Source organism: Dermacentor variabilis, chromosome 5 (genome assembly GCF_050947875.1).
Source record: "Dermacentor variabilis isolate Ectoservices chromosome 5, ASM5094787v1, whole genome shotgun sequence".
Taxonomy (NCBI): domain Eukaryota; kingdom Metazoa; phylum Arthropoda; class Arachnida; order Ixodida; family Ixodidae; genus Dermacentor; species Dermacentor variabilis.
In genome coordinates this window covers 100,621,750-100,646,804 of record NC_134572.1, presented here as the reverse complement: position 1 = coordinate 100,646,804, position 25,055 = coordinate 100,621,750, and the positions used below count along the sequence as shown (strand labels likewise).

The window sequence follows — 25,055 nt, the reverse complement described above, 5'->3', positions numbered from 1 at the left end:
TGCAGCTATCAATGCCGACAGTTATTGTTCCACAACGTCGCATCTGCTGGCCGCCATCAGGCAAAAACGCCAAGGGATTCTCAATGTGGACAACGCGGTTGTCTTCCATGACAATGGGAGGCCACATGTGGCAATCAGAACTGCCGGCAAAATTCGGTCATTTCACCGGGGGAGTCTGGACCGCCCACCGTGCAGTCCGGACCTCGCCCCTAGTGATTTCTATGTTTTCGGTCAGCTGAATAAGTTCCTGGCAGGGCAGCAATTCACATGCGACGACTAAGCCAAGACAGCAGTACGACGTTGGTTCCACAGTCAGCTGGAAGAATTCCACCACAGGGGCATCTAAAATTTAGTGCTGTGATAAGACAAATGTCTGAACCAGCGTGGGGACTATGTGGAAAAATAGTGTAAGGTACTTAGAATAGTACATATATTTATACTTACATGCATGTACCTTATTTTGGCTAATAAAAAATAGGGGGCAAGGACTTTCTGATTTGCCCTCGTATTTTGATGAACCAATATACCAGAACTGTTTAGAAGCTTTTGAGGCCAAATTTCCTCTTCAATTACATCTAAACTCACATGATAAGAGTCTCGGCAATGAACTTACGTCACCACGTAAGTTACATGTCATTGCGATTACATGAATTTGAAACTGTCACTGGTGCAAATTGCAACCACTACAATCCACCCAAGGAATCGGCTGCCAGTGACTAGCCCCAATGTTGGGAGTGTGTCCTTTGTTGGGTAGAGGCAACACTTGAGTTCAACTCCACAGCTTGCCACATCTCGGGCTTTGCTGGTAAGCTTTCCAAGTGGAGTCGCTGGGTCACAAACAATGGGACACTCCCAGGGTTTTATTTCCTTGCACTATGATGAATGAATGCAAAAAAAAAAGTGTACGATGACACCATCAGGCTCACTGCTAGATAACCTAAGTGCTTCATCCCATGATTGTCATTAAGTCCAATGACGAGCTAGAGCATCTGGCAGCTGTTACGGAAACAGCTGCACGAAAAAAACTTGCTACAACATCTGTATACAATAGATTTCCATTAATATGACCCTGACAAGACCAACAAAATCGGCTGAAATATCTGACGTGTTGGATTAAACAAGCAGCAGAAAAAACATCACAACACATTCCTGATGCATTTGGCAGTATTTTCCCAATTCTAACACAACCCCAAATTGTACATGCACCCACTTTTGACGGGATCAAATTGAAAAAAAAAATTAACATAGAAATTACAATTGAGCTTCTTATAAACAAAGTAGAAATTGAACACGTACCCAACTTTTTGTAAAAGAAAGCTTACGATGTCTAGTTCTGGCAATAGGAAAAAAAAATGTACCAGTGCATATTACCTTCACAGAATGTAAATGTATTTACTTAATGTCCATCCTCATCGCTCTCAAACAGCACTTTATCCCTCAACTATGAGGAACTATGAGATGTCCTCCGTATGATCTATAGCACGTTTCATATTCTGTATTTATCAAGTGACTCCACAACAATCGCAAACGGGATGGTGACCCATGCCTTGACTAACCACTTCACCAGTCTGTCATGTGATGCATGCAATTCTCAGGATTGCCAAAAACATATTGCATAACTTGTTGCCGTTAGCTTAATATGTAAAGTAACTTAGTTTGAATGTGCTTTCATAGCAGCACGTTGTCATCATGCTATGCTAAAAGGTTTTCTATCACCCTCCATGGTTGCCATCTTGTGATGGCAATGGCCTGGCAGCAGACTGTTGCGAATGTGGTTTTGGTTTCATATCGGATTACACCATGCAGGCTATTTTCAAACTAATTTTCTTCGAAAAGAGGTGCGCATTAGAATTGGGTAAGTACTCTGTTATTCATTGTGAGCTACCATACTAACTTAAAGAAATTTTCCTATGGCAAGCCGAAGATAGGCATTTTCGGCGAGACATGTCGCGTGTCTGACGCATTCACTGTGCCTTAAGCATCACCAAGACAGATGGTGCCACTATTGGAGTCACAGCTGGAGTCACCACTGGGGTCAGGTACGTGTGCGCTGACCAACTAAGTTCAAGTTATACGGCAAAGGCCAATTTCAGGTTCGAAATAACAAAAGTTTGGACCCATCAAAATGTACAAAATTCAGCTGGGACCTTTAATTTGGATCGAATTAACCAAAAAATTCTATTAGCTAGAGTCAAATTAATGGAAATATGCTGCAGTGGTCAATCTCCTTAACAATTTGTGCAACCCTACCATAAGCAAAACCAACAAGCACCTGAAAAACTGATGAGGGCAGCCATAGAAGCTACCCTCTCCCAACAGAGGCACTCTCCCATTGTCTCGTGTAGAGTCATTGCCAACTCTTCACTGTACAAACACCCACAACTTTTTTTATTTCTTGCGCACTCACCGTCTCGGGAGCATCTGGATGTACCACTGCTCCAACAGAAGATGGGACGTATCTGGTGCTGAGGAGATGTCTATGCCACCTGTGTGGTCCAAGCTGCTGCATTGGGTGCAGTCTGGCGACAGAAGGACCTCCACAGACATAGGGATGCTGTTCCTCCAGAGCATCAGCATGTGCTTCAGGGCTACCTCATATCGCTGGCACTGCAATGAAAAGGTGGCATGCTTGAGCTAAGCCTGCTGCATAGCAGTGTGGGTTACTTTGTTCAAGGACAGTAATAGGCTACAATGGAAAGATAAATGAGGTTTAAGAGCAGGAAAGGTTAGAGACGTTGGACACAGCACAATTATAAAGCCCCTGAAAGCTACAACATGACATCTTTAGAGAGAATGTTGCATTTGTCTTTGCTAATCCTGTCATGGTGGGATAAACAGTTTGACGAAGTATAACACCCTTTTTGTTTTTCTCAATGTCTTTTGGTAAAAATGTGCACTTCACAGTTTTTTTTTTAGTCACCGAGCTGCACATAAACATACTACTGCGGCAAGGATCAGGCAAGAAAACAAAATGCAGTGGCAGGAAAAGGTGGAGCATCCGAGGGAATGAGATTTTGACACTCAGGGAAAGTAAAAGGGTTCCAAGAAGTGTGGCACTGGCATGCTACTGCAAAGTATAAAAACGGGGATGGTACCAACAGGAAGTGTGGAAAACAATGACAAACCTGTCGTATGGCATGCCCAACTCTACCACCTCTTATCCTCAACTGGGGTACTATCTACCTATATTTTATCGCAAATCCACTAATCCGTTCCTCTAGTCCACAGTGCACATACCTATCGTTTTCCGAACTTCGCTTTTCGTTACTCATGTAGTTTTCAGTTTCCTTTCAAATTTCCTTTTAATTCTCATAGTTCTGCCCCAGAGTTTAGTACTGACAGAATGCGGAGATCATGTGCTCTTCTATTCGAGGATGACAGATCACGACTTGGGCAGTGGCGCTATATATTTACCCACTATACCCACTTTAACCACTATATTTTTAGTGGGGGGTGGGGGTAAGTCCGTTCAAGTTTACTTGGTATAGACAGAGGAGATTTGTTGATTACCACTGCATTAAAATAAGCTGTAAAATGTGTTAGTGAGAGTTATCTTTGTCATTGACAAATCTGATTATCAATCACACATAATGAACCATTACAGTCGATTGTTGCCAAATTTTTTTAAGCCTGTCGACGAAGTGAGACAAGTGGCTAAAGTTCTCAAGTGGAATTTAAATAATGTAATTGTTACAGAACACAACAGCATAAGCTAGCTTGAAGTAAATCATTTATTTACACATTTCATGCTTTTTTCATGCAGGTAAAGGATAAAAAGTGAATTTACCAGCAGGGTATAGAGGGCTTTTACCTTACTAATATATTTACATTGCAGGTGATAAGAGCTAACTTCTGCATTTACCTTTGAACTGTGTGCTTACAAATACAGCACGAGTCAAAAGAACACTAATGCTACGTTCACACTGAGGAATCCGGCGTCTACAGCGAATGGAATTCTCCTGCCGCCGAAAATCGCGTAGTTCACACTGCTTGCGGACCGCGCCGCCGGAAAGACATACAGCGCCATCTGCCCCATAAAGTGCTAACCTCCAATCAAGCGCGGGATATCCCGGATGTTCGCGCGGCTCGAAATTGCGAAGTTGTCTCCGCTCGCGTCGAGTTCGTGTGTTTATGTTGCGCGTCTCCACCATTACTTGGAAGGACAATGATGAACCCCGAGCAAGAAGAGGCAGTACTGCTCGGCCTGTTGGCAAGCCCCTTTCTGGCGATGCATGACGCGCAGAAGCATTCGCCGAAGCTCGCGACCGATCTTGTGCCACAAGTCGTCCTTCAGCACGTTGTCTTTGTGCTTCAAGTGGCGCTTATCGTAGAGGGCTGGGTGGTTGCGCACCAGTTCGATGAGCATTTCGGATGTGGATGTCGCGGCGGACTTTGATGACTGCGACGACTGCAACATGATGTGAGACTTGGCCGCCATCTTTGGAAGTTCTGTTTCGCGCTCCCCGATTGGTCAGCGCTGCGCGGCGGCGAGGCAATCCGGCGGCAGCTGCCGCAAAAATCGGTACGGGAGCGATCGGCGCGGAAGGGGCTATTCCGGTGGATCTCGCCGCCGCCGAACTGGGTTCCGCCGAAGTGGGCGCCGCTCCAGACACCGAATGTCTCAGTGTGAACGGGGCATAATAGCCTAGTTTTCCTAGACCAAAAAGGCACTTAGCCTTGATTATCCCTCAATATTCCTGGTTCTCGTCGTTTGGGATAGGAAAAACTAATCCTCCGGAACATGTTTGGCTGCATGTTGTTAACACTGCGATGACAATTACTCAAGCTTCATAAAGGTCAAATAGTACACTTCCGTCCTTGATCTATTAGAAAACAGCTGTGAAATATTGACTGGTCCAAAAACCGTTAGAAATGGAAATTATTTGTTCCGATTTGCATGAACGAACTCAGCTGCTCCGATATCTGCACCTTTCTATGCAAACACCTGTCTTATTCACCTGCTGTATTCTAAATCTGAACATAACATTTATTCCAACTGGTGTTGGTAAATTAATTTGCAGTGGTTGCGAACGTTCGCCAAGTGAATGTATTTGTAGCGATACTGCAGAACCCACAACATTTACACCCATTCAAATCGGTTTTGTAAGGAATAAAGCAAATGTCAATTTCATGAGCCCAATGTGAAATCTGTGATGACCATGGTGCTGTGAAGCACAATCACAATGTGAAGACTAGCAATGTGAATGCGACCATGGCTTCATTATGGTCACAGAGCCGATGCATTGCAAGTTTTGACTGCTTGCATGTAGCTTTTCAATAATAAAATGCATTCTAGAAAGCCAATGTTGAAGCAACTTCCTTAACTTGAAGTCGCTAAAAAAAGTTGCTGGTCGCTAAACAGAAAAATTTGCCTATAAGCAGGGAAGAGAGTTGCTAAATCTAGAGATAAAATTGCTAAAACGGCGATATTGATTAAGAAATGACCCCGCTTCCACTACTGTGAAGATAGGTGCAAGCGAAGCTCGGGATGTCAACGGCTAGCCCTTTCTCGAACGAGCTCCTGGCAGCATTCATCGAACACCACCTGTTTTTCGGCCAAATGCACGACACACGGCCCGCTCCCACTGCCGTTCCTTGAACGCAACCTGTTCTTCAGTAGAACGAACCAAAAGCGTCTTCCCCCTCCCACTGTTGGGCCTGAACTGACGGGAAATGGCGGGCGAGAGTCAGTCACAAGTGGTCACGAGCCACACCCTTTCCCTCCGAAGGAGGGAAAGGGTGTGGCTTGTGACTGGCTTGCTCCTTGCACTGCATATATACTTCTTCATGCATATAAAAAGCCACTTTAGAGGGCATGTATGATGAACCGACAGTGGCTGAATCGGTTAGTGTGGTGGTCTCGCAACCCGGAGGTCGGTGGTTCGAATCCACAACCCGACATGCAATTTTTATTTTTGCACGGCTTGAGTTTTTTCGTACGGCAACAGTGACGTCTACACAAGTGAGGCAATACAAGCTTCGCTTGAGAAACAAAGCGGATTTGGTGTTTTCAAAGCTTGTCATGTTAGACAGCCCCAACGAACACGAGATGATACAAGTGGTTGAAGGTGAAATATTGTTTTTGACCAACTAGTGACAGACTCCTCTGCAGTGCAGGAGGCCAAGTCATGTCTTGCAGGTGGCCTGCACTGCTAAGAACCATAACCCTCAACAGCCTAGATGGACCAACGAATCGTTATCTGCTACAGGGTGTGATGGTGAGGCCCTAACGACCACACTAGCTGCCAAAAACAGGGGATACGTAATAAACAAAACATACTTACATGCACGCCATTCTGAAAGAAAACTCAGCATCAACTGTTGTTTTGTCGGATTTGCCATTGTGCAGCCGACAGCGCCACCTTTCAAAAGTGTGTGTGGGGGGGGGGGGCAAATGGCCTAATTTGCCTCTACCCCCAAAACCTCCGACAGTGGGGGAACAATATCCGAAGTGCTAGAGCAGAAAGAATTCAGGTAAAGAGGAAATATGAATATCTTTGCAAACCTGCATTTTGCATGATATTATTTCATCAAGTGATACTGGAGATGGCTACCAAAAAGTGCCCGAGGATTTGAACCAGCTGAGGATCTGAAAGCCTCAGTGCAATGGCAGCAATTATCACACTGCAGTCACACATTCACATATGCTAATGCATCTCAATATGAAATGCATATGGGAAGAAATAGAATGCGTAACTTTGTATACTTCACTATTTGTAAAGTAATGTGTGATCATGGCATAGATAGGTGTTAACACACACACTTGCGCCATAATTATTTACAGGTGCTGGTATCGCACCAGGGTGAGCACACACTAGTGGGTATGGAAAGCAAAATGACCTTTCCCGTTCATTTTCTTGCATTTTAGTTCCAATTAGTATAGTGGATCAGAGGGAGCAAATACCTCAACAACTGATGTGGGGTCACACTGATGGCGTGCTTGTCCTGAAGTGGTGGGTGGACAGTGAAGGCCCTCAGTGTAGCCTTTGCCTGAGCGGGATGGCACCCGGCCCTCAAGCACCAGGCTGCCCACATCGATGAAGAACTCGTACGGCTCAATCTTCACTTCCTCCACTGCTGGGTGCATCTCTACAGTACAGAAGAAACAGTTTCATTGATTACAGTAGCAGTTCTGGTGCTCGTAGCACAAAAGTCATGCCTGCAAAATTGCTGCAAAATTTCTGTGAGAGTCCTGAGAGACGTGCTTTGATGCAGTTCTGCTTTTCTTATATCACTTTTCTTAGCCTCATCATTCAGGCATTCATTTATTATTTTTACAGGGGGCGGGAAAGGAAAGAGTAAAAAAGGCTGTACAAATCACCAAGAGCCTGTACTTCATTCTCAAATGTACGGTCTCTTGTTTGCTGGCAAAGTTTATGGGGAGATAGGGGTTTTTGTCCTCCCTAAAATAATTCCCATTTCTAAAACTGTTTTTATGTGCCTGGCATTTTTAAACCATTTCCTCTGATACCACCGCTATCTTTACATCTGTCTTCATATGTCCAAGAGCCACATTTTGTAAACATTCTATTAAAGCCATTGTAGCTGAATTGCTAGCCACTGCCCTGACAGAACAAAGCACATATAACTGCAGAGGATTTCACTATCATCTAAAGTTCACTTAGACATTGAGAAAGAGGTGCCGAACAGCTACCTATTATGTATGCTTAATAGAGTACGTTCATAAATGCAGCGCACATGAAATACCTCATGGAAGCCCAAGTGACGTGCCGACTAATGGGCACTCACGTGAGATTACGTTTCAGTGCATCTTTTGAAATCTGACCTCATTGGCTGTGCAATAATAATCAATAACCAGAAATTAACTGGATTCTATGTCTAAGCATCATAGTTTATTATGAGGGATGCTGCACATATGGACGAGGGCTCCAGGAATGATGGTGCCATCTGTCACCACTATGGCAAAAGAAAAGAAAGAAAAAAAAAGAACCACGGTGAAACACGCCAAACGGTGACAGATGGCACACGCACTTGCCATCGCCTTGGTTTGACACTGCTTCAGGCAGCATGGGCCAGCATATATGCTCCCCTCGCTCATGCATAAACGCTTGGGCATGTCTAATCGGTTTTAGAAATACTTCATGAATCTTGATGCTCCTGCATGCATGAGCTTCTCGTGGCTAAACTTTATGCTTCAGTGGCATGTGTGACAACCCTGCATGCGTTCGTCAGTAGCGATGGCTGCATCAAAAGCAAAAATTGAACAGGGCACTCTAGGTAGCACCAATAGAGAAAGCATGTGGATGACAATCCAGTACAGCCTTCCAAACAAGCAAAGAACGCCGAGACCTGGCTAGTGGCTCGAACTATGCAGATGACCGGTAACCTACTTTGGTTCAGAAAACAAAATATTGCCCTAAATTATCTATTCTTTCATTGGTTCCTTTTTCCCCTATTTCGCACCTATCAGAATGTGGCCGCGATATCAGGCTCAGCAACATAAAGCCACTCAGCCTCGAGTACGTCGGAAGCGCAATTTCCCAAGAACTGAATCGGGGACACCCCAAGGTGAAAACCGATGCCGATACTTGGTGGCGGAAGGCATCGACGCCCAAGTGCAAGTTGAATTGATCCAGCGTTCGAACAACGGAAGCGCTCGATCGTGCTCCGAAAACTAATAACACGGTCCGCATAGCGCACGCCGCCAGGGCCAGGAAGCGGGCTTCCGCACGCGGCAGCGCCACCATCGCCAGCCACCACGAAGGCCAGAACGCGCAACGGCGCGCGGCGGGGCCGGGTGTTATAATTAGCAGCGCTGCCAATAGCGCGTGCCACGTGCAGAGAGAGCAGCACGATCGTTCCGCTTCCGCGATGTGGCCGCCTCGACAGCACGCGTAGCAGCACCGGCGTGCGCATCCCCCCTTTCCAAACCTTTAGCCGCCGTGGGGGCGCTCCCGTGGTCACGACTACAGCGCTAAGCATCTATCACGGGGAGCTCGACGACACGACCACGCGCCATGACCGTTGTCATGTGCAGCATATGCGTCCAAAGTTTCGAAGTCACTTGGCGACCGAGTGACAATATATGTGGCCGGTGATTGTCGGGACTTACCGTAGGTTGGCCACAGGGCTTGTGGGCCAAGCCTGTCATAGCTTAGAGTCAGTGGAACATTATTATAGCCTGCTGCTCCGAAAGCTTCCGAAAAAGAGAGCGCCCTCTGTCTAACAACGTCCGGGGTTTCGCAGCAACTAAAGGTCAGTAAGCGCGGCAGTCAGCGCCCTGACGACACGTCAGGCAGCGCTCAATGGCCATGACTGCTACGATCGAAATTGTGACTGTAAACTCGGTTTAAGTGGCACAGAAACAGCACTGGAATGTTGGGCACGTCGTAGGGAATCCGATAGGCAGTGAGCATGTTGTGACCGCGAACTTTGGCCGCCCCGAAAATATGTCGCAGAACGCCAAAAATAAGAACGTAGATTTCGTTGTTCTAGTGGTCATCCAACATGGCGGCCGCGAAGTTATCACGTGCAACATGACGATACTTTGTACATTCGAAAGTTAATTGGCAGCTTCCGCAGGGCCGCTGGAGCAGATAAAAGGCCACCTTCGATTTAATGCCCGGGCGGCCCTCGTCTTTCTAGCGAAGCATCTGTGGTCACGGTTATTTTATTATTTGCCCCAGAGGAATGCACCGTTTATTCTAACGAAATGAAATACGCTCTCCTTCTCAAGGCTATCAAGGGACGAATCCGTTGACTTGCACTACAATACATCTCGTCGCACTATATATCCGTCGAGACTCGAGACCGAGTTGGCGACTTAAGCTCCTTCAGCCACGCAGCTTCAGGGAAAAAGGAGGGTTCGCGGACTTGATATAACAACAGATACCAGATGCAGCTCACGGACCGGCCGAAACGTCTTCGCTTATCCCTGGAAGCACACGCCTCGAGGGAACAGGAAGTGCGCGAGGCACAACGACGCACCCTGCGGAGTCCACGCAACCCCTCCCCCCCCCCGCCTCCTTCCAACGCCGGAAAGGGTTCCACGACCTAGAAATCCAGTGGGCCAGGGGGATATCTGGCACACAGGAGCGCGAGCCGAGCTGATGGCACGGCGCTCCGCTTCGCGCTCTGGTAACCGCGCGTATGGCGCGGGGGGGGGGGGGGACACCCCCCTTCCCGCCCATCTCGTCCGTGTACCATCGCGTCACGCACGCTACACGTTTACTCGCCGCCAAACCTCGCGCACCAGAGAAGCGATTCCTCCCACCGCGGCCGCTGCAGAGAAAGAACTGCGACTGTACGCGCACTGCGACAAATACGTACGGCAGCGAACACGGCCGCGCGTGGTGTGCTGCAGCACCCGGCTGTTGCCAGGCGTTGGCTGGGCCAGGGCCAGCACGTAGGCCAGCGCAGGGAGAGAGACCGCGCGGGGTCCAGCAGCTGCTCCGCTCGCACTGACGCAGCGCCGCGCGCTTCGTCGCTTTCGCAGCTATTCGCAGGGACCGTATAACGACAACTGCTGGCTGCCACAGACGAGGAAGGCAACCGATACGTTGAAATCTACGTCGTGTATCGGCTCTGTACATGGGAGAATCAGCCGGTCGGAACAGAGAACATAAAGATATAGTCGCCATTTCGGTGACCCACCAAAGGATTCGCGTCGACAATCGACGTGTAGCGAACATTACGCAGCCTGCGGGAATATACAGAGCCCTATCCCGTCCCACTTATTCATTTTATATTTATCTTGGTGCGTAGCGGGTACCTGCATTTTAGTCGAATGAGCAAATGGACCCCACAGATGCTCAACGCACTTGCCTCGAGTATAGGTAGGTTAATAAGAAGCTTCGAGAGCAAGTAGTTGCGTATGAGATGTTCGGCCTTGCGCGTCTATTGCGGTCAAGTCTTAAGGATCCTGCGACCGAAACGCAACTTTGCTGATCTCGAAACTATGCATCCGGGGGCGACCCGACACACGCGCCATCAACAAAAGAGAAATAAAAGAAAAAAAAACGAAACAGGACAAGCTGGCCACTTCCTCATTTCGCTGGGCAGCCCCTCCTGACCATGACGACGGTCATAGAAGGCCCTTCGGAGCCGCGTAATAAGACCGAAGCGCACGGCGATGTAACGGGACGAGCAGGGCCAATCCGTCCAGGAAGGAGGACGACGACGTGCCCCGGGAAACGAGAGAAGGTCGGTGAAAGTTGCTGGAAGGCGACAGCGTGCGGCAACACCAAAACGAGTGCGAAAGGGTAAAGTAGGAGGAGGGAAGCTAGAAAGAAAAAAAAAAAAAGCGGCGCATGAAGACGAAGGGGAAGGCAGCGCGAGTGTGCAAGTGGGCCACTGGGACGATGCTGCTGCAGCGCGAGCGCGCGTCCGCGGAGCGCGCTGCTGCATTCGCCGAGGGCTGCCCTCTTACGACACGGGCGCGAGGCGGCCACAGTGAGGGAAGCGCCCCGGCAGGTAGGAAGGCAAGGGAAGGCGCGCACAATGACCGGCGCCCTTCGTCGCCCTCGTGCCGTGTCTACCGGTGACGAGGAAGGCCGCCGAGCCTTGGCACCGATCGGGCGTCCTCGTCACTGGGCCGGGGACGCCCCGCGGTGCTGCGGACCCGGCGCCGAACGCGCGCGCCCGCTCTCTCCTCTCGAAGATGGTTCGGCGCGACAACCGCCGTTGGAGAGAAAACCAAGAGCCGCCCCCCAACGACCCTCGAAGACCAGCTCGGAGGAGGCTGGCTGCAGAGTCACCCGGCTAAATTCGGCAAATCTGGGGCATACGATGCAGCAGGTTACAGACCGGTATCGCCGTCCAGCTTCCAAGTCTTCGGCGGGGTGTCGTTTAGACACCGCGGAGGACGTGTGCCGCGGCGAAATGGGCCACACCGACGCCATCGAAGGCGCGACTCGGGACGAGATGGCGAAACGCGGCGGCTGTCCCTGTGCCACATCGCGTAAGGTACAGGAGCTGTGACCCTGCTGAGCAACTTTTCTCCAGCTGCTACAGAAAGCACGAGCGAATCACGTCGCCCAGGCATTCGCCCCGTTCAGGCGCTGCCGTGCCGTGAACGCTCAGATGGCGGCAGTGTTCGTCAGCTATGTGTATACGAACGGAACACCCGTCTGTAAAGAGATCCACATTTTGTGGTGCCCCTTCCAACCGCTGCTCAAGAAGGTTCTCTGAACGCTTTGCGCGAGGTTGCATGTCCCCCTCCTAAACACTTTTTCGGATTTTTCAGTAGAGCGGCGTACATGCTGTGAGCTTGATCTGGCTACGCACTTGCGTCTTAGCCATTGACTTGTGACCACAGCGCGTCCGTTGCTCAAACACCGGGTCGCATCCTCTTCGTTTAGGTAAAGCGCCCGGAGCGGAGCGCAGGTGCTGCGCTCTCTTGCGCGAGCTCGAGCTCCTCCTGCGTTCTTGATCGGTCAGTTACAGTTATGAACTTGGTCCAGCAGAAAGGCCCGCTGGAAAAGGGCGAAAAGAACTTGTGCAAAGTGCCACTTAACGACCACTCGCAGCCGTGTAGTCGCTGTTTCCTATACCACAGGCCAACGCAATTTCATCAATAAGTATTATGCTCCCATAAATGTAAGCTTCTTCGACTAATAAGCTTCCATGGTGGTCTCGAATGGGTTTGGGTGCACGCACTCTCCGGAACCCTCAGGGAAGGGCGTTGTCAAGCCTTTCGAGTCAGCTTACATAACGGGCAGGCAGAGAGCCCGAAGGGCACGCCGTGTCACCGCAGAGCACAGAATTTGCCCTCCCCGCCACCGTTCTTCGCCTTCTGCCTGCGGGGCCCGACAGGATGCTGCAGCAGCAGGCCTTCGTCGCGCGTATTTCGGGAGGTGCGGGGGGTCGTCGCAACGACAGCTGGCTCGCGAACTCGGGAGCAGCGCCTCGCGGAGTCAACGCAAGCCGTGACGCACGCTAGACCACGCTGAATGTTGTAAGCGCTCCCTTCCAACTCCTTTTAGATGCTCATAGTCGGATCGGGCGAATTGTGGAAATCGGTGGACACGATATTAAATAAACGGTTTCAGTGACGCATCAGTACCAAAGTAAACAGATTCAGCGACGGAACTAGATCGTGATGCACAAAAAGTATGGCATAACGCAATAGAGAATTAAAGCAAAAAATAAAGTAAGTCAGACGTGTTGCGAAGGGGCGTGTCGGTGCGCCTAAATTCAAGAGTTTTAGATAAAGGGGACGGCAAGCATTAGGGCATGCTAGCGCTTGGGGCCCCAACGCTTGCGTCCCCCTAATCTAAAGCTCTCTAATTAGTAAGGCAACGGAGTAAGACGATATGAAGTACTGAGGATGTACACGCCCGGCTTGTGCCTGCAAGAACCGGTCCGTGCCAAGAGACAAAACGAAAAGGAGAAAAACTCTCCCCGTAGAAGCAATACGTAGGAGGGAGACAGGCGGGTAGCGGGAGAGGCCGGGGTTAATTTAACTCAGTGAACAAGCAGGTCTCGTGCAAACATCGATCTTTCGTTAGAGAGCAGAAAGGGTAGTGAACTATAACTATAGAGTCAATTAACGGTTACTTGAGAGTCAACTGCGTGACGTTCACTCATTAGATTAAAGTACGCTGAGGCGCGTCCTTACCGCGTATCTTCCTTTAACGCGGAATTAGGCGCAGAGTTCCTCGTGTTTTGAAGATAACACGTCATGAGATTGAAAAAAATGCTATGGATCCTTGCAGAGACGCCTAACATGTTACTCAGTGCCAACGCTCCTAAATTCTCAATACAGCAGCAAGGCCATGTACAACGTTTTCGTTCTTCGGTCAGCAACCATTCGACCCTCTTACGTAAACGCCATACTGCAACATACTCCAGGGGCGCTATTCGGGACACAGTAATCACCCACCATATTGGCAGATTCGCAATCTAGACGGCTTTGTTCGGTTCAAAGGCTGGCTACGCTATGTAGGAATTGACAAAAAAAAAAAAAACAGAAAGAGAGAGATGGAAATGAGAGAAAGGCAGGGAGGTTAACCAGAGTTAAAGCCTCCGGTTTGTTACCCTGCCCTAGGGGAAGCAAGTACGGAAAGAAGAGCGGGGACAAAAATAAAAGCGTGGAAAAAAAAGACAAAGGGGACTGGATAGGATTCATTATAGTCTTTCTAATAGGCCACTGCCACGTAAAAAGGTCAACAAAGCCTCGACCGATTTTCGGTGCGACGACAGTTCATGTCGGCATTCTGCCTGTTCTTACAGTGGCCTGTCGTCAAGGCGTGCCAACACGGCCGCTAGCGAAAAAAAAAAAACAGAAAAAAAAGACAGGGAAACACCAGAAACCAAAGAAACAAGTAGTGGAGCTTGACAATATGGTCAATGGTGACAGTGCCGAAGCACAACAACCCAACACACATTCAGTATATAACTTTTCAGCACAACGCGTACATTCGGTATAATGTGGCCACACGATAATAAGGGTGATGACGATAGTTCTCTGGCACAACGTGGGTCTAATGTACGGTTGTACCGAGAGCCAAGTGAGCGAAAGCCCGTTATCGTTAAAAATAACAATAATGAAGCCCTGTCAGGTAAAAACGCTGTACCAACCAGCAGCAGCGACGGTCGGTGACCAAGCGCACTGCACCGCTTGCCGAGTGAATTGCATTCCAAAAGCGCCAACCGCGCGAAATGACAGCCCAGATGACACTACAGCCTGTTGGGACTGGTGTTTCGTGGCCGATGCGATGTCGAGTTGGGGTCGTGTTGGGGCAAACAGCAGGACAAGTTCAAAAACGGAAGAAAAACTTTATACACGTATTCACATGTTTGACGAAGAGCGCACGAGACCGAAGAGGCGGCTGGTGGCGACTCTCCCTAAAAAATGGGCCGGCTCTGCCTTATATCCCTTTGGGCGTCCCGTCGTCGGTAGGAACGAAGCAAGAACGGTGCTGACGTCAACCGCGCCACTCTCCTCTTTCGTCGAAGCAGGAGAAGCTGAGAGGGTACTTTTTCCCCTCTCAAAGGTCAAGGTGCAGTTGACAGCGCAGAAATGTCAAAGTTGAGTGCTGAAAACCGGCGACATCTCTGGCAACCTTTCAGGAATTTGGCAGTCCGTGGAAATCTCGTTGTTCGAACCTGATCGGGATCGAAGTGTGGAGATCGCTGGTGCGCCGTGCGCTATTGTATTCTACCTGTGTGGTCGTTTTCGGTTGTTGAGGGGAGGAGGGATCTACAGCGCCGGGCGCCGGTGGTAGGAGCGTCTGCAGGTGCGAGGTCACAACAGCACTTCAAAGCTGCTGGATTGGCAGTGAAGCATCCCTGTCCAGAGTTGGGACCGTCTGGCACAACAAGCCAGCTCCTTCATCGTTTCGTCGGTGAATACCTGCACCGCGAATTCTAAGTCATACGCGGCTTCCAGCCGCAAGGTGCCGCGGCAGGCTTCACGGGAGTCGAGGAGCTGTCAATCTCGGCTCTCAGGGTCGCGCAGCGTGCATTTCCGGCGAGCCTGTCGACCTGCCAGGGCCAAAGAGGTATCGGCAGGGCTGTGCACGTATGCACGCTTGAGCTTGCGAATAATGCCGGGACAATGCACAATTATAGATGGACGCGACGAAACGCGAGGCGTATATGGAAGACAGCAACAACGTTTCAGACGACTTGCGTGTCCGCCACAAGTGCTGGAAAAATATCAACAATTATGAAATATAACGACGAGTGAATCGAAAAGCTGCCGAGTGTCAGCTTTCTCCGCAAAGTCTTGTCAACAACTTAATAGCAATATCTGATAGCACAAAGTTTCTTGGCGTAGTTTCAGACAGGCACCTGAAATGCAATCTTCACGCGCAATCGTTTGTCCGTAAGATTTCTTTTGGAATGCGCACCATATTCAAAACTCGCTCATGTTTTCAGCCGCACATCATCCATTCCTTTTATCATTCATACATTCACAGCCATTTATTTATCTTACAGCGTATCAGCCTGATGTAACACAAACTTCGCACACTTCGGCCAACTTCAACGCCTGCAGAATCGGGCGCTTCGTCTCACGAATTTCAGCCATTTCCTGTCCCCCTGACAGTTTCTAACTTTGGGGCTCCTTGTGTAGCACTAATTTTGTATACAATTTTTTGTGAAACTGACATCGTTGATGAATAAACTTGAACAAGAAATTATTATACCGAAACCGGCGTCATCCTGAGAATTCGTTCCATATAGATTCGCCTTCCGAAACTCCACAGCTAGAATTTGTAAATTGCAATATAGGCCATAAAGTAATTAGTTTATAACCTTAGGGAATTTTTGTTAATTAGTCGATTACGCATTTCAATTTCTTGTGCAAGTAATGTCCACTTCTTCGAGTAGACCAGCTCATGAGCTATAATTGCGCCACCTGCCACAGGCAAACGTTAAAAATTTTTGAAAAGTGTTCGCTGAAACACCCGGTATATGGAAAATACTATGGCGTAGAAACAACTGAAGCGGAGAAATAAACGATTGCAGGCTGCCACGTGATGTGAATTAAAATTGAACGAAAAGTTCTTACGGCGGCCAGAACATCTGAATCCGGTCAAGGTTTGAATGTTCCGCCGAGGATGCCCGGGCGCCGACACCTAACCCAACATAAAGCGATGACCTCTGGTGTCGCCTTGTCATTTTACCAGCGGTAACTGAGGATATACATTAAAATGAGTGAGAGAGTTAACAAGTGTACTCCCCTGCAGGCTCAATTTCGGAGTATACTGTGGCTAAAACAGCCGGAAACAGTGCATGACACAAGCGGGCGCCGTTTGTTGAAAGCGACCCAACTAAGCGTGCGCGCGCCGACCCCCGAAATTGCAGGCGAGGCGCGCTAGCAAGGCCTGACGTCAGTGAAGAACGGCGAGCGACATCATCCTACACACCTGTCGCGCAGTTGCGCGCGCTAGCATTCCAAACCGTCAGCGTCAGTTTCTCCTTATCTGCGTCGAGCGATCTGCCTGGCCGCTGAGGCCGTGAGGACTCGCCGTCCTCAACGCGCGGGGACTGCTTCGTCCTCCCCAACTACCTGCGTGTAGGGTAGGAGGCGGGCACCCCAGTTCGGTGGAATATTAAAGTTTTCAATCAATCAATCAATCAATCAATCAATCAATCAATCAATCAATCAATCAATCAATCAATCAATCAATCAATCAATCTCGAAGAAACGGGGCCTCGATACGCGGAGCGCCGAGGTAAACGATGCTGACTAAAGGACGATGACTCCTGACTACAGTAGATTGGAGATCAACGTCGCTGCTAGAAATGGGAGTGTGTGTGTGTGTGTGTGTGTGTGTGTGTGTGTGTGTGTGTGTGTGTGTGTGTGTGTGTGTGTGTGTGTGTGTGTGTGCGAGAGAGAGAGAGAGAGAGAGAGAGAGAGAGAGAGAGAGAGAGAGACTCTCGCCGGTGTATGACGGCAGCGTCAATTCGGAGACGACGTTCGTATTATTACGATGCGTCATGGTTTCTACTTCGGCCATTTGACGGTAATTAACATATCGATTGTTGGATTCTATCCACGTAGATACCGGACGGGCTTAAGCAAGAGAAATGCGGCGAGTGTGACGTCATGTGCGACTAAATTTATATATATAAAGTCGCACGTACACACATGTGTATATACGTCGTGTAGCTTATGCCAAAATGATGGTGTAATTTGCACTCCTGAGAAGAAACTTTAAGATCTGGTCGACCTGGGAAGATCATGAAAGCGGGACCATGAAAGAATCAGTATTTGCGCCCTATTTGTTATTAGCCAAAATAAGGTACATGCAGGTATACGTACTATTGTACGTACCTTACCCTATTTTCCCCCATAGTCCCCACACCAATTTAGACATTTGTCCCGTCGCAGCACAAAAGTTGAGATGCGCCCCTGTGGTAGAATTTGTCCGGCTGACTGTGGAACCACCGTCGGGCTGCTGTCTTGGCTTCATCGTTGCACGTGAATCGCTGTCCTGCCAGGGGCTCCTTCAGCAGACCGAAAACGTGCGACACCTTTCCTCATACGTGGGCTGCATTTCCCTGTGGGTTTCGGTAGGCGTTCGTCCCTTGTTTCACAGAAAACGAATCCCACTTCGTTGCTCGTACGCCGTGGACGTGCGAAGCACAACCGCCACCTTCAGCAACTGACAGCAACGCCGTGCAGCGGAGCTACCGGCAGACAAGGCCGGGCGGGTCCAAGAAAGGCGCACCGCTGGAAATGAATATGCTGAGTTTGCATTTACAGCCATAATCTGGCTAAAAAAAGATAGCGGCAAACACCTTCCGATTCGCCCTCGCACGTAGCGTTCGCGGTTACGAGGAAATTGACTGGGGAATGTGGGCCGACGCCGAAGGCAGGTGCAGTATGACGCAGCCTACCAAAGCGCTAGCTGTCGCGCGGGAATAATGCGGGAAACGAGCACGTGGCGCACGCGCCAAACGGCTCAAAACGCTAGTTGGCTTTGTCAAGAGAGAAGTATGCGGGAAACTGTGGCCTAATGGCTATGGAGCATCGGGCTGCGGAGCCAAAAGTCCTATAGAGGTTCGGCTTCACCCTCGGGCACGCGTTTCCTTTATTTGAAAGGGTCCGAAACGAAACGAGACGGGAACCTATATCTACCGATTTACCGCAAAGGTGCCTGGAATGAAGCAAATAATTATTCATGCATGAAATTAGCATTTCAAATAGCATAGGTTGGGCACACGGGACGAATAACGCTAGTTATGCGCTCTCGCGCAATTTCAAATTGTGAAACTTCGAAAAATAAGAAACCGATAGTCTATATATAGAGTTACTGCATATGCATGTGCCGCATTTACGGTAACTTTACTTAAAGGCACTTTCCACAATATCGCAAAAAATATATGAATTAAAAAAAAACACCGTTACCTTTCATCGCTATAACAATGGTCATGGCATAGACAAGATCACGCAGTATGCGCTTGACAAAACGGCACATATTATAATTATATGCTTAAAACAATGACGCGCTGTTACTTCGGAAGCGACACGCAGAAAGAAGACGCTAGACAAATGATGTCGAAGGACGACGATTAGAAAGAACAACTCGTGGAACTGCGGCGTTAAGCCTCGTCATTAACAGCGCTTTATCAAAGCTATACGGCGAAGCGCCAGAGAAACAGCCAAAGACGGCGGGTGGCTGAAGTCAAAAGAGAACGTCGAGACTTCGTGCCGCCAAGCTGCGTTTACAGGTCGCTTCCGGGCACGGTTATTGTCTCTCCAAATGAACGTACGTATGCACTCCGTCCCACTTAGCCCCTCACCATGAATCTCCATACCAAATTACGACGCGCGCGCGCGCGAGTCCTACCCCTTAATCGCGACGGAGGGTATTTTTATATGATTAGCCACCCCGAGCCCTAATGACTCAGCCAATTAGATCCTAAAATACGGCCGCGCGCGCAACGGCACGTCGATGTTATCGCCACGTTATCAGTAAAGCGTATACTCGGTGAAACCGCGTACAGGTCGGCTGCTTCGGCTTGAAGCATCGCATGGAACCACGGCGGTGTACAGCCTGTGTCACACTTGACCCACCCCTCGTTTTATTAAGCGCGTTTTACTTTACCCTGCGGATGCTGCTAAATGTACACGTCTGGTTGCACGTATTGAGAAACAACGATCTTAATGCGTCATTATACCAAGGGATGTGTCACGACAGTTCAGGTGAAGTCGGACCGCGGCTGTGCGCAGCTGTTTGTTTCAAGATCAACGTAAGCACACGCTTGTTCGTTTGTTACCCCTCGTTGCTATGATGGTTCGCGTTTCCGCGGCGATACTCCCGCACGGCAGCAGCTTTCTTGCAAAACAACAACGATAAAGAAAAAAAAAGATAAATAAAGCGAGAGAAATGGGGGCGGGGGGGGGGGGGGGGATGACGATACGCCAGAACGCCATGCTCAGCTGCGGCATATTTATCTGTGTGTACCCGATACCACTCGCTCGGTTCTTAACGATTGTGACCCACAATGGCTTTGCGGCCGCAGCCGTGTTCCGAGTGGCGGCGGAAGAGACGCTGCGCTTCGCCCTCGACAGTAGACAAGCACGCATCATTATTTGTTGTTCCACTGCTGATTTAGCTGCTCCGCTACTCCACTTTCAAACAACAGTCCATCCTTTCTTTTGCTCCGCACCAGTATATGACAAACAGGAAGGAAGAGGCCGGCGCCGTTAATACGACGCCAGGAGAACCCGTTCTCTTCCCCCTCTATATGTTTCAGCACTCGCGAGCTGTATAGCGGGCGGCCGTTAAATAAAACACCTAACTATAGCCATTCAGACTGTTATGGCTTCAACACTTCAAACTTTAAACTACTAATAAAGAGTGGCCAATATAAAGCCGCAACGAGTTAAACACAGCACCGTTCTCTCTCTAAGCGAAGCAACGACACTAACGCATCCGCGGATTCGAGATGCGAGGGCTTGAAATTCGCCTCCTATGCTTGCTCTCACAAATCATCGAAACATTTCGCTTCGCAAAAAAAAAAAAAAAAAGCACGTATCTGAAATCACGATCTACATTGCACACGTAAACAGAACAAACAGAACACACTTATACATCTCATCGTCATCACGAACGCATATCGCACCCTATAGGAAACATTCGAGCTCCTGCGACTCAACCAACGCAAAGTGCGGCACAACACACAGAGGGCGCGTGTCATGCCATCAGCATCAGCTGACGTCCGATACAACTGCGCCCCAAGCGCTTCCTCATTTATGGCCTCGGTGTCCCGGCCGCTCGCATGCACGCACGCACGGGGGCCGGCGCTGTGACGCGCACTACACGTAGTGTCTTTTTTCGGCATCGCAGTTGCCGCTAAAGGGAGTATATACGATGCGTGGAAAAGAACGAGCACACAAGCACGCATGCACGCACGCACGCACACACACACACACACACACACACACACACACACACACAGAGAGAGAGAGAGAGAGAGAGAGAGAGAGAGAGAGAGAGAGAGAGACGCAAGCGTTCTGGAGCAGCGTTATTCTCAGGCGAGTTCTCCCCCGGAAGTGCGCCGTGTTCCTAAGAAAACGCGGCTAGAAAAAAAAAAATCCTTCTGGCGATGCCCGTTTCGCCGCGGGGGCCCATAAATGTCTCGCCCCATAAGCCCGCCACACCGCCAGACGCGTTGCGGGAGGCGTGTACACATACAAGCTGCAGGTAAACTTTCCGAAACACACCAAACGGCACCGCCACTGCCGCCGCGTATAAGAGCGAGGCGAGAATGAATCTAGCGCGGATCTTGCGCACACGTCACGACGACGAACGAAAAAAAAAAAAGAGCGAGCCAAGCTAAATTAAGGACGCCCGTTCACATAAACCCCCGAGAATCATCGATCTGAGAAGCCCCGCTTGCCTGGCCTCCCTTGCATGCAAACGCCGTCGTATCGCCCGCCCTTAAAGCCGCGCATGGCAGGCTGGCAGATGGAGCCACTTCGTTATTTTTTCTTCCCCAACTATACCAGACAGCGCAGCGCCTCTCCGAAACGAGCAGTTCTCACTCTGGCAGTTGCCCAAAACGCGCCCGCGACTGGTTCGTCGAGGGGCAGGAAGCGAATAAACGTGCAGCGGAGACCAGTTCTCACGGGTTGAGCTTCGCCCCATACACACGCCCTATCGGAGCCGTCCAGGAGACGTGATGGAGGGTGCCTGCGCGTCTGCGCGAGTACGCGGCTTTGCGGGTAAAAGCGCAGTTCATTTACGAGCTTGTTTACGTTGTCGGCGTGTCGCATCTCTCTTCTCGGTGGTCAGAAACGCGCGAGCAATTACGCATACACCTTCCTCTAGTTCCGAGCGACAGAAGAAGAAACATAGTCTGAGATAGCATCATAGTCGCGCCTGCTGAGCTGCGCTGTTGTGCCTACGGTTCCTGACTCTGTTGCCGGCGAGTCTTTGGTGCCTAACGCTGCGAAGAAGGCGGTGTCAAGGGAGAGGGGCCCGGGGGGGAGGAGAGGGGCTGAGAAAGGGCAGGTGGAGGAGGCGGCATTTAATGAAAGCACTAAACTCGGGCGATGAAATCGACTTTCTTTGCTCCTGCATATATATCTCAGTTCACTTACATATCCGTGAGCTGTCAAGACAAGGATACAGTCCTGGTTGCTTGTTCCTTGCAAGACCGATGCATCCTGTTTTAGGCCATAATTTTCGAGCGAAGCTCTAAGCATTCGAAAGTTCAAATTGAACTTAAAACGAACACCGCGATTTTTTTCTGCCCTCACGCCGCAAGGCTTATACCTCAGGCGCTATGTACGACGGCGGGAGTTGCCCTGCTGGCGAACAGAGAAAAAAAAAAAGGGGAAGTCAAATTCGACGAGCGCCAGGCCATGTGGATATAGCACTAACTTAAGCGTTGGTTGCGATGTACGTTTATAGTGCGCCTATACGTAAATGCTGCATGCTAGCAGATCTCCGGACCTGAAGACATTGCCGTCCTGACAGGGTCGAAGTAGGGAATCGGGGCATTTTAAACAAAATCGAAACAGATAGCGCCCCTTGCGCGCAATTCGAGGAGGTCGGTAACCATGGTTACCTTACTGCATGCGCAGGAGCAATCGACAGGCGCGATATTTCATTGATCCAGCTATAAATACTAATAACAGTTTCAAGAAATTGGACGCTCAAGCCTCGCCTTTAAGAGTGGAATGCGATAGCATTCAAAGATCCCCGACCGCTTCTCACGCTTCCCGGCAACTGCAGCTTATGTAACCGTAATGCTGGTGGCGAACGCTATGCACGACTGAGACATTTCTGGTAAAAATGCAGCCTCTTGCGTGGGTTGCGGATGCGTACGGATGTGCTGAGGCGGGCGCCATGTGGATGGTGTTGCAAGGAACCGGGTGCGCGCCGCCCTATCAATGGTAGAAGCGCTGGAAAAGGGGTTTGTGCATGTTTGAGTTTCCGCGCAATAGAACTACGTTTTCTCGTGTATTCAAATTACAATCCGACGCTATCATGCCTGAAGGTTTTGTGTACGTCGACGATACTTTACGATTTTTCTGACGCATATTACTCTAAGAAATTCAATTATTTCAGTAACGCATTTGCGCTACACGGAGGGCCTGCCTGCCTGGTTAAGTGTGCGTGGTTCGGAATAATATTCTGCTGACAAGACGGTCGACGCTGGACGGGGGACGCCGGATTTTTCGCGACACGGGGCTCTTAACGTCAAAATAGAGCGCCCCATCACCGCCGATAGGTGTGACGGCTAGCACGCCTATACGCGCTGCAAAAACAAAGAGATATGATTGATGTACACCCCCTATAGAGAGCAATTAATGCCTGCAAGTTTAGCGCAACGTTACCCTTCCTTTCTTCCTTCCTCTCTCTCTCTCTCTCTCTCAAAGCGCAGTTCTCGATATGGTCATTTACCTCAGCGCATGAGGTTACCACAGAAATCACGCAGACCTAAATAAGTGCTATAGAAGGAGTACAGACCAGGCAACGTCCCTCCTCGCTCTGCTATAATGAAAAGCGCCCACATTGAACTCCATTCCTCTGTGGGTAGTTAAGTTCGGTTTTACACAAACGACGATAGCCACTACATCGCGCATGAAAGCTTACCGCAGGTTTCGCCACAACCTTTGTTCTATGCAGCACGACTATACGCGCCTTGCATAGCAGACAGCTGTAACAGCTGCGCGCGCGCACGCACACACAACAAGAAAACTACGCACGGAAAAATTCGGAGTCTCGTTTGCGCGAGCACCGCACGCGCGCCCATATATACGTCGCAGCTTTTCGCTGCTCAACGGCCGGCACGGCAAGCGAAGCTCGATCGCCTCGAAAGTGGCGAAACGCCCGCGCGCGCCCAACAACGCTTTCAAAAGTATACATATATATATACATATATATATATATATATATATATATATATATATATATATATATATATATATATATATATACACTCGTGCGAAGTTTCTTTCGTCGGCGGTAGCACCGCGGCAACGACGACACGTTTCGGTGTGGCCCGCGCGCCCCAATTTATGTGCCGCGTATAGCTTTATATTTCGGCCCCGAAGAAGTGCTGCGATACGCGGTCACGCAGTGCACATATACACCACGAGAGCAGCGAAACAACAAGGCCTGCGGCCCAGCAGCGGTAGATTCAGCCCCCTCCCCTGCTGCCTGCTCTCTCTCTCTCTCCCCCTCTGTCTCCTTTACAGCAGCGGGGAACACGTAATAACGGGCCAGATAGAGCGCGTCACAAACTCAGAAGCAGCAGGAGGAAGGGGGAAAAACCCTTGAAGCCAAAAACGATAAACCTCGCGATACAAAGAAGGCGATACATATATATATATATATATATATAGGTAGACAGATAGATAGAGAGAGAGAGAGAGAAGAGGGAAAAGGAGAACGTAACGGAACAAAAGCAAGTCACCGGCAGAAACAGCCGCGAGGATGTAATGTATAGCAGGCTGGCGAGGCCTCTGACGGAAAGGCGCATATACGTGCGCATTCTGCATATAGACGCGATGCGCAGCTGTGCAATCGCAAAGTATATACAACAACAACAAAGTATATACAAGGCGGCACAGCTGAAGCTTCGGCTTGGCGCTGTGTATCAGAAACTGGGGCGGTTGACAGCCTTAGAAAGACTGACCCTTTGAATTGAGCTGCGCTTAAATCGGGGAACGATTCGCACGCCGGCGAACGAGCGAATCTACCATAGAGTAACGGTGCAAGTCACTACGGTGTCTTGTGTCCTTTCGTTGCCGTGTCCGGTTTTCTGCGCTCCTTTGTTTCGAAAACATGCACCGGCCAGCTCACCTAGTCGCTTTATTGAAGACGACAAAAATCAGCGAGTTACCAAGAAAAAAAAATAATAGTAGTGCCCGCCTGAACAGGACAATTCTGTCTCTTTTCTTTATTTTTTTATTTTTGTGTGAATCAGTTTGCCCTATGGCGAGTTCCGTTGCCCACATAAAATCTAAGGTCGGGGCGGAGATGTGGCCAGTGAGTTCGGTTGTGCATGTCTCACAGACGGTTGGGATGACTGCCCGCATGGGACGAGGTTAAACCAGTTTCGACGTCTTCCGTTGGATTCTTCCGGCTTATGAACGAGTTCTGTTGCATTTTCCTTAAAAC

At 49.5% G+C, this 25,055-nt stretch overlaps 1 protein-coding gene across 3 annotated transcripts in view; it reads right to left on the bottom strand.

Annotated features, from left to right (window-relative positions):
- atos (atos homolog atossa) overlaps positions 1 to 25,055 on the bottom strand; it is a 104,777-nt gene that overhangs the window by 20,359 nt on the left and 59,363 nt on the right. For all 3 annotated transcript variants that reach the window (XM_075693198.1, XM_075693197.1, XM_075693196.1), the window contains 2 exons: positions 6,905 to 7,089; positions 2,408 to 2,607 (listed from right to left, as the gene is read on the bottom strand). In XM_075693198.1, coding sequence (XP_075549313.1) covers positions 2,408 to 2,607; positions 6,905 to 7,089 — 385 coding nt within the window. The remainder of the gene's footprint in view (positions 1 to 2,407; positions 2,608 to 6,904; positions 7,090 to 25,055) is intronic.